Below are 12421 nucleotides of genomic sequence, written 5' to 3'. Positions count from 1 at the left end.
CACAGGGGATGGTACAGGCATGGCACAGATATGGCACAGATGGTACAGGCATGACGCTTATATGGCACTGATAGTACAGGTGATGCAGTGCTGCAGGCATGGTACAGGAGTCTGACTTACCTTTACCTGCAGTGCTGCAGAGGAGTCTCACTTATCTTTCCGCCTTACATTTAAAAATGTCACCGCCCGGTGCCAACATGTCACTGCACATGTGCCATCTGCCCGGGAATAGCTGAACGTGTACTGGCTTTCCCGAGCGGCGGCGGCGCATGCGCAATGACCGGGGAAAAGGTCAGTGAGACCGTGACTCGAGTATAAGCCGAGGGGGGCTTTTTCAGCATAAAAAAAAACTTGGCTTTTACTCGAGTATATATGGTACTTTATTTTTTTGACCCAACCACAACATTTTGGTGAGTCCTAGGATTAGATTTTATATTATACTTATTTGGGTTTGTGGTATAGGTTTTAGGATAAAAGGGTTGTTATTAACTTTTGCCACAAACTATGTGGGGTTTGCACTAAGATATCATAGGTGAGTGATTTGTATGTAACAGATTTTAGTATTGAAGAATAACCTTTTCTTGTTAAACATGTATCATTATAAAGTGGTGCGGATACATTTTTGTTAGGGGATTTGTTAGTGAATTTGTTTTTGTTGAGCATGATCAGATGGAACCTAAAAAAAAACGGAACAATAATTCACCAGATGGTGTTTACTTTTGCGATAATACCAATATAAGAGTGTTACTGTAGGAAATGGTTGGCCTTTGTAGGTAAAATGTTTACTATGAGTTATGTAGCTCATAAAACTGCACTTTGAACTTGCTAGAATGAGTTGGTGAAACTGTAATGTGAAGCTGTGTTTAATTAGTTGACTGCTCTGCAGATGGCCCCTCTCTGGATCCATCATGTTTCCATCAAACCTGAATCACATGGCACAAACTGCAATTTCAGGGATCATACTGTAATTCTCTTATAATGTCAGTCAACCCATTCCTCTCGATTCCATCTGACTGTCCTCATATTATAGGAGCAGAACAGAGCATGGATTGAATGGAGAAAATTGCTACCATACCTTAAGGGGACAGTAAGCAAGTGTGAAGAGTATTGGGATTGAGTGACACAAAGCTATTGTTAAAGTATTACAAGGGAAAATAATATGGTGCCATGGACGCAATTGCAGCCTATACTTAAAACAATAAAAAATTCTAGAGTGAAAACAATAGACACAGGAAGTATACAGTATATTACAAAATGTGGAGCCTGATTAATGAACTACACATTTTAATGTGATTGCCAAGAGAAAAAAAAAAAAGATGAAGATAATAAGACCCTTCATGTACATACCCTAATGTTTAAATTAGGAGTGCCGAGTCAACAACTGCAAGTAATTGCTAGCCAAGTACAAGGCAACCGTCAGGCAATTTAAACCATTCTAAATCAATTTTCGGTCAAGGCAACCTACTGCAGATCTTTTGAATATATAACAGTGTTGAAAGAAAAAGCCTGAAATTTTATTTGTGTGTGGTCATCTTCACAGAGGTCCTATATGCTTAATATACATTTTACTCATTCATTGGTAAAGGTCAGATAATTTTACAACTGTGTTTTTACTTGCTGTGTCTTTTGTAGCATAAAAAATTTGGTGAAGTACTGCAGATCATAAATGTAGTAGGTAATATACATTAAAGTGGAACCTTCAACCTAAAAAGGGAAGTTCCGCTTTAACACCTCCTTCACACCCTCCTCTCCCACTTTTGGAGGTTTGTTTTATTTTTCGGGATGACGGGTACTCGCTCCTACTTTCACTCCGACCGCCTAGGCAATGTGAGCGGAAGTTCTCTAGCCTCCTTCCTTACCCGCAACATTCTGTGTTACAGGTCCCAGGAGGCTGTGGGTCTATTAACAAAGTGCAATGCGACTCACGCATGTATAGAGGAAAGCCAGCTTCCATTAGTAAACATGTCGGCTCCAGGGACCCAAAGACTGACCAAGAAGTGGCTCAAGCAAGGACGACACTGGATCCTTGGACAGGTAGGTGTCCATTTTTTCAATATATATATTGTGGAGCTGGGTTCACAACTATGCGAAATGTATGCGGGCTTCCCCGCATCCAATTCTCATGACAGGCGAGTGTGACCGGCTCTCAATGAGGTTGATTCATACAAGGCTGGGGCAGACTCATTCCACATTCAAAAAAGGGACCTGAACATCTTTGGGTCCGATTTAGGTGCAAATTCCGGCAAAAAGTCAGACCTGATTCGCACCTGAACCAGAGAACAGGGATGCACCGGACCCCAGGCACAAACCTGCAGTCACATATGTATGAACCCAGCCTAAGCCTGCAGCTCTTGTGAGATGTACACAGTGGTCAGGACCTTCCAAAAGCGGTCCAAAGAAGGAAAATCGGCAATCACCTATAGGATCATGGGCAGCCAAGAGTCATTCATGCATGCGGGAAGGGAAGACGGGCCTGTGTAGTCTGATCTAATAGAAGAGATAATTTAGATCAAATCACTAAAGAAGTTAATGCTGGTTTCGATAGAAAGGTGTCAGAACACACAGTGCATTGCAGTTTGTTGTGTATGTGGGTGCATGGCCATGTACTCGGATTTCTTCAGGCCCCCTTAAATGCTAGAACAGTACAAATGTCCCCTCTTTGGAAAATAGACAGTCTGTGGCATTTTATATACTATCACCAGTGCAGTACTGCATCATCAAATTACTTGTGTGGCAGTGATCAGGGATACTTACTGGAGACAGTAGTAAAAAAAAAAAAGTAATAATAATTTTTAACTAATTTGTTTAACTTTTTTTATTGTGTTACTATTTTTGTTACATACTCTTAGTTCAGTATCACAATAGTAACACTATACTACTCGGGGTGGTGATCAGGGATTTTTTTTATGCACTTTGATTGCAGTTACAATGATAATCATTGTGACAGCAAAGTTTTTAACTGTCATGAATGGGTTAAATGACAGCTGTGATTACTAGTATTCTGTGATTGGCTACAACTAATCACATGGTACAGGGTGCTGTGACTGGCCCAGGTACCATGTATTAGCTATGGGCCAATCACGGCATCATTCTGCAGGAAACACAGTAATGAATGAAATTCATTTACAACAGCTTTGTTGACACTGTAGTGAAGTATTATTAACCACTTCCCGCCCGCCCTATAACACAATGACGGCGGGAATGTGGTTGTGTTATCCTGACCGGACGTCATATGACGGCGGCAGGATAACACAGCTCTGGGCGCCCCCCAGGGGTGGGCAGAGCGGCGATCGGTGATGCGAGGTGTCAGTCTGACACCCTGCACCTCCGATCTCGGTAAAGAGACTACTGACGTAGCTCTTTACCATGTGATCAGCCGTGTCCAATCACGGCTGGTCACATCGTAAACAGGAACAGCCGTTGATCGGCTTTCCTTAGTTCGTGCCTGACAGGCACGAGTAAAGGAGCGCCGATCGGCGGCTCCCCTGACAGGGGGGGGTCGGCACTGGTAATCAGATCATTGATTACCAGTGCAGACCCTGGGGGGGGGGATGCCACTAGATCCACCAGGGATGCCCACTATGGCCCCAGGGATGCCCACTATGACCCCAGGGATGCCCACTATGGCCACCAGGGATGGCAATCAGGGCTCAGGGAGCCCCCCATTGCCCTCCCCATCAGTGATGCCCACCAGTGTCCTCCCTATCAGTGCTGCCCACAAGTGCCCATCATTGCCATCCTTTAGTGTCACCCACCAGTGCCCATTATTGCCCACCAGTGCCGCCTATCAATGCCCATTAGTGCCCATCAGTGCCGCCCGTCTGTGCCGATCAGTGCCGCCCATCAGTTTTCATCAATGCCGCCTATCAGTGCCCAGCAGTGCCGCCTATCAGTGCCCACCAATGCTGCATATCTGTGCTACCTATCAGTGCCACATATCAGTGCCTATCAGTGCTGCATATCAGTGCCGCCTATCAGTGCCACCCCATCAGTGCCACCCCATCAGTGCCTGTCAGTGCAGTCGCATCAGTGCTCATCAGTGCAGGAAAAAACGTATTTATTTACAAAATTGTATAACATAAACAAAAAAAACTTTTTTTTTTTTCAAACTTTTCGGTCTTTTTTTATTTGTTTAGCAAAAAGTAAAAATCGCACAGGTGATCAAATACCACCAAAAGAAAGCTCTATTTGTGGGGGGAAAATGACATCAATTTGGTGTAGGTACAGTGTTGCATGACCGCGCAATTGTCATTCAAAATGCAACAGCGCTAAAAGGGGAAAATTGGCCTGGGCGGGAAGGGAGGGAAGTGCCCTGTATTAAAGTGGTTAAACCTGTGCGTTACCACTCTGATCAGAGAGTATAAAAATTTTGGCTTGACATTGTGACCATGTGATTGCATAGCCTTCGGCAGCTGGGTACTGAGATCTGTAATCAGCCAGTGTCCGGTGGACACAGCATTCTCGTGAATGGCGTGCTGCACGCCTCTAACCCCGAATAGGGAGTGATGTACATGTATGCGATCCAGCCTGCCTATGCCGGCCGCCTGCGGTAAATGTACTATTGGTAGCTGGCAAGTGGTAAAAGGTACTAAGTCATAACATTATGTAAAATCATGTATTTTTATTTGTATTATTAGAAATATTTGCAGGAAAACACAAGATTGATGCTGCCCCTTTTCTGCTGTTAACATGTAGGAGGATTGGTTACATTTATTATTTGGTTACATTTATTATTTATTAATTATTAATTAATCGTCTTGCTTTTAACTTGTATAAAAATGTATTATTGGGTTATTACTGTTCAGTAGTTAGGACTTTTGACCCCTTTACAAAATGATATGCCATTTGTAATATTGTATGATACAAATATGCTATGATTTGCCATGCAGATTACTGTCTCTAATTATTCCTGAAGAAGCGGACATTCACCCGAGAAACATTTTGCATTTTTGATATCCAGATAGTTACCTGAACCAAATGATGGAACTATATAGTGTGAATCAACCAAATATAGTTGAATATGGGTATTGGAGTACGTGGAGTGGATTGAGGTAAATGAAAGTCATATGTATGTGGAACAGCATTTAACATGTACATGTACTTTCAATATTTCTAATTACATGAATAAAAAAAATAAAAAAAATGGGATTTTTGACTTACGGTAATATCCATTCCTTTGATGTTCATTGACACAGCTCCTGATCTTCTTAACTATTGGGACATCCCAAAGGAGTGTTAAACAGAGGGGTGGGAATAGCAAAAAATTTCCAAGGCTAAACAGTAGCCAACCAGGCAACAGGAGCTCAACCATAACAACTGGAGCCCACCTGAAAAAAAACAATACACCCTCAAAGAGGACCAGGTCCTCTAAACAGCAGTCTGCAAATCCTTGTGGCCAAAAGATACATCCACAGATGCCAACACATCCACTTTATAGAACTTTGTGAAAGTGTGAACCGATGACCAGGTGGCTGCCTTGCAAACCTGTATCACTGACACCTGATGATGGAAAGCCCAGGAGGCACTGAGTGCCCGAGTAGAGTGCGCCTTGACAGGAAAAGGAAGAACCTGAGCCCTGATGGAATAGGCCTGAATTAACGTCTGTCTGATCCATCTGGAAATGGTCACAGAGGAATCGGCAACCCTTTTCGAGGCCCATGCGTAAGCACAAATAGTGAGTCTGACTTCTTAAAAGACTCTGTAGCTGCCAGGTACACCCTAAATGACCGAACCACATCCAAGGCATGCAAGGTAATTTCCTTAGGATGTTTTGGCCTGGGACACAGGGAAGGCAACACAATGTCTTCATTCAAATGAAAATCAGAGACAACCTTTGGAAGGAATGATGGACAGGGGCGAAAAACCACCTTATCTCTGAGAATCCCCAAGTAAGGTGAATGAGAGGATAACGTCGCCAGTTCCAACACCCTGCAAGAAGAGGTGATAGCCACCAAAAAAGCCACCTTCTGAGAAGTAAGCAAGGGAATCTGCCAAAGATTCTCAAAGGGAGGCTTCTGCAGGACTGAAAGCACCAAATTGAAGTCCCAAGGCGGCACTGGAGGAACCAAACGCCGAAGAAAGGTACGCACCAGAGAGTGTGTGGCCAACGGTCGTTGGAAGAGGACCGCCAAAGCCGACACTTGGCCCTTGATGGTACTCATGGCCAATTTCTGTTCAACCCTCCATTGAAGGAAGGTCAAGATCCGAGCCACCGAGAAGAAGCGAGAATGAACCCCAAGAGACTCACACCACGCGGTGTACGTCTTCCACATATGATGGTAGATCTTCCTAGAAGTAGATTTCCTAGCTTTTAACAGAATTGGAATCACCGATCCAGACAAACCCCTATTCTTCAGCACCTGGCTTTTAACAGCCAAGCCATGAAAGCCAGGGACTGTAAAGCAGGATGGACAATTGGCCCTTGGGACAGAAGATCCTCCCTAAGAGGAAGCTTTCAAGGAACGTTGGCGACCAGCCACACCAGATCGCCATACCAGGCCCAGCGAGGCCAGTCCAGGGCAACAAAGGTGACCGGAATTCCTTCTGCCTTGATCCTGCGTAGAAGTCTAGGCAGAAGCTTGAGAGGAGGAAAGGCGTAAATCAGATGATACTGATCCCACATGGCCATCAGCACAACTGTGGCATCCGCCAGAGGATCCCTTGACCCTGCCATGAACCTCTGCACCTTTCTATTGAGCCAAGACACCAACAGATCTACCTCGGGGGTGCCCCACCGGGGACATAACTGATGAAACACCTCCGGATAGGACTGAGGTAATCTGTCAGCCAGTTTTCCACTCCGGGAATGAGCATGGTGGAAAGAGCTGGAAGGAAACATTCTGCCCACCTGAAAATACAGGCTACCTCTAGAGCTGCCAGGACACTTTTTGTGCCCCCTTGGTAATTGACATAAGCCACGGCCATGACATTGTTTGATTGAATGTGCACTGGACATCCTTGGAGACGATCCGTCCAATGTTCCAGGCACAGTCTGATCGCTCAGGGCTTCAGGATATTGATCGTGAGTCTGGACATTCCCAGGGTCCAGTCCCCCTGAGCAGAATTTCTGTAGAGAATGCCTCCCCACCCAGACAGGCCGTCCAATACGAGGGGAGGGGGATTTGCCCTGCAGGAGCGCCGGAGAACGAAGCCACCAAATCAGGGACCTTTTAGTACCCTGGCGCAGCTGTATTTGGTTGTCCAGAGACTGCGGATTCTTGTCCCATTTGATCAGAATCTCCCTTTGTATAGAACTGTGCAGAATGGGACTGCCTCGACCATCCACACCATTAGGCCCAGCACCTGCATGCAAGTCAGGAGGGATGACAATCTGCTGGACAGCAGGAGGCGAATTGCAGCCTGCAGTTTCTGGAGTTTGTCCAGAGGAAGGAGTACTCTGGCTAAGGCTAAGTCTAGATAGTCAGACCCAGATAGTCTAGCTTTGTGGAAGGAACCAATGCAGACTTCTGAAAATTCAGAATCCAGCCGAACTCCTTCAGGGTCCATATGGTGATCTCCAGGTTTTTCACCAGAGCAGTAGGAGACTCTGCTCGCAGAAGTAGATCGTCCAAGTAGACCAGGACTTCAATCCCCTGCTGCTGTAAAAATGCTAGCACCCGGGCCAACACTTTCATTAAGACCCGAGGAGCGGAGGTGAGACCGAAAGGTAACACCACAAACTGATAATGCTCCTCTCCCATGGCAAAGAAGAGGAAGCGCTGGTGACTGACACATATTGGAATGTGAAAGTAAGCGTCCTTGATGTCGATGGAGGCAAGAAAATCCTCCTGTTGCAGGGAAGCCACCACCATGCGAATGGACTCCATTCTGAACTTCTGCACCCACGCAAAGCAGCTCAGCGCTTTGAGGTGCAGAATTGGATGCACCTTGCCTTCCTTCCTGGGGACTGAAAACAGGTTTGAGTAAAACCCCTGAAAATGTTTTGAAGTCGGAACCAGGACAACCACCTTTTGAATTAAAAGGTCTTGCACCGCCCCAAAGAGAGCCTGTAAGTGGACCAGGGACAGTTGCACGTTGGAAGTATAAAACCTTTCCGGAGGGTAAGAATGAAACTCAATCTTGAAGCCGGACCGTATGGCCTCGTGGACCCACTTGTCTTGTACCATGGAAGTCCATGGATCCGGGAACCAGCAAAGATGTCCCCCCACCCCAGATATGGGTGAGGGCTCTCCTTTATGATGAAGGGGCCTTGTCCACGGGTCTGCAAAAGCCCGTTCTTGACTTGCCAGGCCAAGTTCACTTGGATCCTCCAGAGTAGGCCCTGAAGGGCTTCAGTCCCTTGTTAGTCGACCCTGAGGGACAAAAAAACTTCTTATGAGCCGAGAAGGAGGGCCCAAATCTACGATGAGGGTCCTTGCCCTTAGTAGCCTGCGAAAGAAAGGTACTCTTCCTCCTCTGAGACCTTTAATGATGTCATCCAGGGTAGCACCAAAGAGGCGATCTCCTTGAAAGGGATGATCAGTCAAGACCTTTTTAGAAGTCTGGTCCACAAACCAGCATTTGAGCCAAAAGACACACCGAAGAACCACTGCCGTAACGAGCCGAGCCACTAGGGGAGCCACATCCAAAGAGGCATCATAGACAAACTGAAGCCCCTGGACCAGCTGGTCCGTTAGCTCAGCAAAGGTGGGGGGGAGCTATTCCCCCTCCAGGTCACAGCACAAAAAACTTAGCCCATTTGGTCAGAGTTTGCGACACCAGGGCAATGGTGAATATCGGCCGCAGTGCCGAACCAGCCAGGTTGTATATATTGTGGGCCACAGCCTTCGCCTTCCATGTCAGCCAGGTCCTTAAAGGCCGGGGACTCTTTAACAGGAATCGTGGTTGCCGTGTTTAATCTGGAAACCGGAGGGTCAGCCACTGGTGGAACAGTCAACTTCTTAAGAAGGGACTCCTCATAGGGGTATCACCTAGCAAATTGCTTAGGGACCCCAAGGGGGCGCTTTGGTTGTCCCCACTCTTTAGTGACAATTCTGTCAAATTAGGAGGGGAAAGAGAACACCTTTTCCACTCTGGATGGCTTGTAAGTGTCAAAGGGAACTTGCACCTCCATCACAGCTGCGTCCTCCATCTTCCCCAGGAAGACGTCAGCTAAGACGATTGGCGTGCTGACGTCACCACGTGAAACCCGGAAGACGGGCGACAGTGCATCTAGCCGGTTATCTTTATTACAGCGCTGATTTATCTGTTTAAATGTGAGTTTTTTTTCTTTTATCATTAAAGTACTGTTTTTACCTACTTCACTATGGAAGCTTTTACTTTTTATATATGCTGACCCCGCGGTGGATGCTGTTTATGTCTCAAATTGCTCGAGTACCACCTAAAGGCTGCACCTTTATTCAGCATCAATCCGTAGCCATTCCACATTTCGTTGGTCTTTAAATTGGACCCATTGAGGATCAATTGAACGGCACACTTTTTACCATCATCTGGTAAGCGTATGGGCTTGTTACATTAACGGACGCACCGTGGAGGAATATATTCAACACTGTTGTGGTGGAGGACTTCACAATCTTTTTCCACACTGTCATTTCACTTCTAAATTTTGGGACTTTTACAATTCTCAATTTATTTGTTTTTTTATTCTCTGTACTGTGCACCTGATTATTAAGTCACTTTATTATGTTACACTATTGATATACTTGGCCTCATTAACTGAACTAAAAAATCATCAATTGAACATCATCAGTTCATGAACTGATCAGAAAGAGCAGAAAGCACTGTGGTGGACAGCATTGGAGTATAAGTGAGTATTGCAGCCAGAGCTGAGCTTTTTGTACCATATTCCTGCTCGGGGCTATTTTATCACAAAACTATTTTGCCCAGAGTTGGGCTTCAAATATAAATTGATCAACACATAACTAAATAAAATATCATGTTACGGTTCCATCATGTATACACAGTATGTCCAAAAGTACGTGGACACCAGATTGTCACACCTATATTAAGTTGTATCACTGCTATACTTGATCCTAGAATCGAGATGCACATGTTTCATTTTCCATTATAAATTGTGCACCTGCATACACCTGGTTGCATTATTTCACTTTGTCACCAGAGTACTTTCATTTGAATTTACTTTTTAAACATATATTTATTCATCCATTTAACATATCTAGAACAGCTACTATTTACTTAATTTATGAAGGGTATCATGTCTGGTGCGCCAGATTTCCTGTTTTAGGGTTAATATGTTTTCTTGCTGCATCTTATGGAGCCAACCCTTGTATGGTGGGCCTAGATTTGTGTCTCAGTACACCGTGTACATCAAAAAAAGCACACAGATCCATAGCATAGGGTGGCAGTCACTCCCCTGCTCCTCTTCTTCCCTCCCCACCCTTCTCCAAGCTAACAGACTGGCTCAAGACTGCACAGTCCACATTTAACTCTTTCCTGCGACGACTGGAAGTTAAGGGAAACAGCACTGAAAGTTGTAAACTGCAAGTGCCAGAATTTTAACAAATAGCATGCTGGGGATTGTTTATTTTATTGTGTTAAATGTGCTCAAATAAAACACTGAGGGTTTAATACTATTTTAAATTGTGCATCTGGATCAAATACTGAATAAAAGAAATTGAGCTCAGAACAGTTACTGATGACTGTTTGCATTACAAGAGTAATAACTTGAACCAAATATAATGAATAAATATAAATACCTTGGTAACCCTATTTAAACAACTATCTTATTTCCATACCAGAAATCAAAGAAACCAAAGACAGGGTCAGACAGACACCATGGGTGCCATATGGTAAACTGGCAATTTCTTTTCTAAGTAGTGCTGCACAAAATTAACCCAGGAAAAGATCCTGACTCTTTGCAGGCTAATTACTAACATACTTTGGTTATGGATGAAAAAGACGTGCAGAAGGTACATTTTAGGAAATTACCACAAGTCACTTCTCATTTTTCATGTGATTAACTGTGATTCTCTGTCTTTCTTTATATTATTACCATTATTTTAGGTCTGAAAACTTTACTTATTAAACCATGATTCTGCACAAAAATACAGTATGATCTCAAATCACAGCAGGTCACAAGTTAAAAGAAAAGTATTTTCACTTTACAAAACAGTTATAATTACAAGTCATTAAAGCCTCTATATCAGTTGAAAAGGCAATGGAAACTTGATGCCCCTGCACCCAGAACATTTCTTTTAAGACTAAGCACCGCAACTCTTGGAAAAAGCGTTTGACGCTGCAGGAGGGAAATTTAATCATCATCATTTCAGTCAAGAGACACTGTCATACTATCCCACAATGTTTTACTCTATTAATTAGATAACAGATGGGTAGAAAAACCCACTTGTTTGAACTATATAAACAGAGAAAGTGCTTTAAAGTAGTTGGGATGCTGAGATTGTAACCATATGTTTAAATCTGAGTTACCTCTTCCTTGGTACTTTGGGTTATATGCTGAAGCTTCTTTGTATCTGCACTGGCCTGTTCCAGCTTGAGTTTTAACCTGGAAAGTTCCTCTGTTATTTTCTTATTCTGGTGACGAAGGCTGTTGACTTCAGAGGTGATTGCAGAGTGTTCTTTGTTTTTTTCATTTAGCTAAAAGTCAAACATACAGTGTTATTGGATTCACTGTATAATATCTATAATCATTCCTTGTAAATCAGCCTGAGGTAGACTTCAACTACATGTCTATAGCTAGTAGACACACCTTACAACAGGAGCAGAGGCTCACAGGGTGTATCACTGCGCACAGGTCACACATTGCAATAGTACCACAGCAGGCAGTTAGCAGATATTGAAAGCAGATCTAAACACAATCATTAAAATATCATACATGTTTACTATGCTAATGTCATTTCAAAAGTTGTTTTCAATCTCTTGAAATCTGAAGCTTTCAATAAAGAATGCCTGTTGATCCTGCTAGGAAGTTCCTTCTTTAAAATTCCAAAATACTTCCTGTATTTGGGTGACAAATATCCCCCAACTGTGCTCCTGTATTTTTACCCAGTTTTATGAACCTTTGATGGAGGCTACAAGCAGCTGTGCCAATACATATCATACAGGTATACTCCACAGTTGTCACTATTAGGAAGTCAGACCAGAGCAATGATGTGCAGGAGGTGCTGAAGCCAGCGTGTGTAGACAAAAAGAGCCTGCAAAACTGCTGGAAGAGATACAGGGATCAGCAAAAATGTTATAATCACTATCAGGCAAATTGAAAAAGATTGATTATATTGTTACAGCATCATCTGAAAGACAGTGGGATAGATAAGGCAGCAAATAAACATGTTATCCCTGAAGCTGATGTGTTGAAAGCAGAAAAAATGGGCAAGCGTAAGGATTTGAGCAACATTTACAAGGGCCAAATTGTAATGGTCTGAGCAACTCAAAACCTGCAGCTCTTGTGGGATGTTCCTGGTCTGCAGTGGTCAGGACCTACCAA

General features: G+C 43.9%; 1 protein-coding gene across 1 annotated transcript in view; it reads right to left on the bottom strand.

The window, feature by feature from the left end:
- The window catches only part of LOC309555379 (uncharacterized protein), a 654339-nt gene that overhangs the window by 345765 nt on the left and 296153 nt on the right, over positions 1-12421 (bottom strand). The window contains exon 18 of the mRNA XM_082257367.1: positions 11407-11574. Within this exon, the coding sequence (XP_082113493.1) occupies positions 11407-11574 (168 nt within the window). The remainder of the gene's footprint in view (positions 1-11406; positions 11575-12421) is intronic.

Source organism: Pelophylax lessonae (genome assembly GCF_965119305.1).
Source record: "Pelophylax lessonae genome assembly, chromosome: 5".
NCBI lineage: Eukaryota > Metazoa > Chordata > Amphibia > Anura > Ranidae > Pelophylax > Pelophylax lessonae.
The sequence above is the reverse complement of the archived record's forward strand: the minus strand, read 5'-3'. Positions and strand labels throughout refer to the sequence as shown.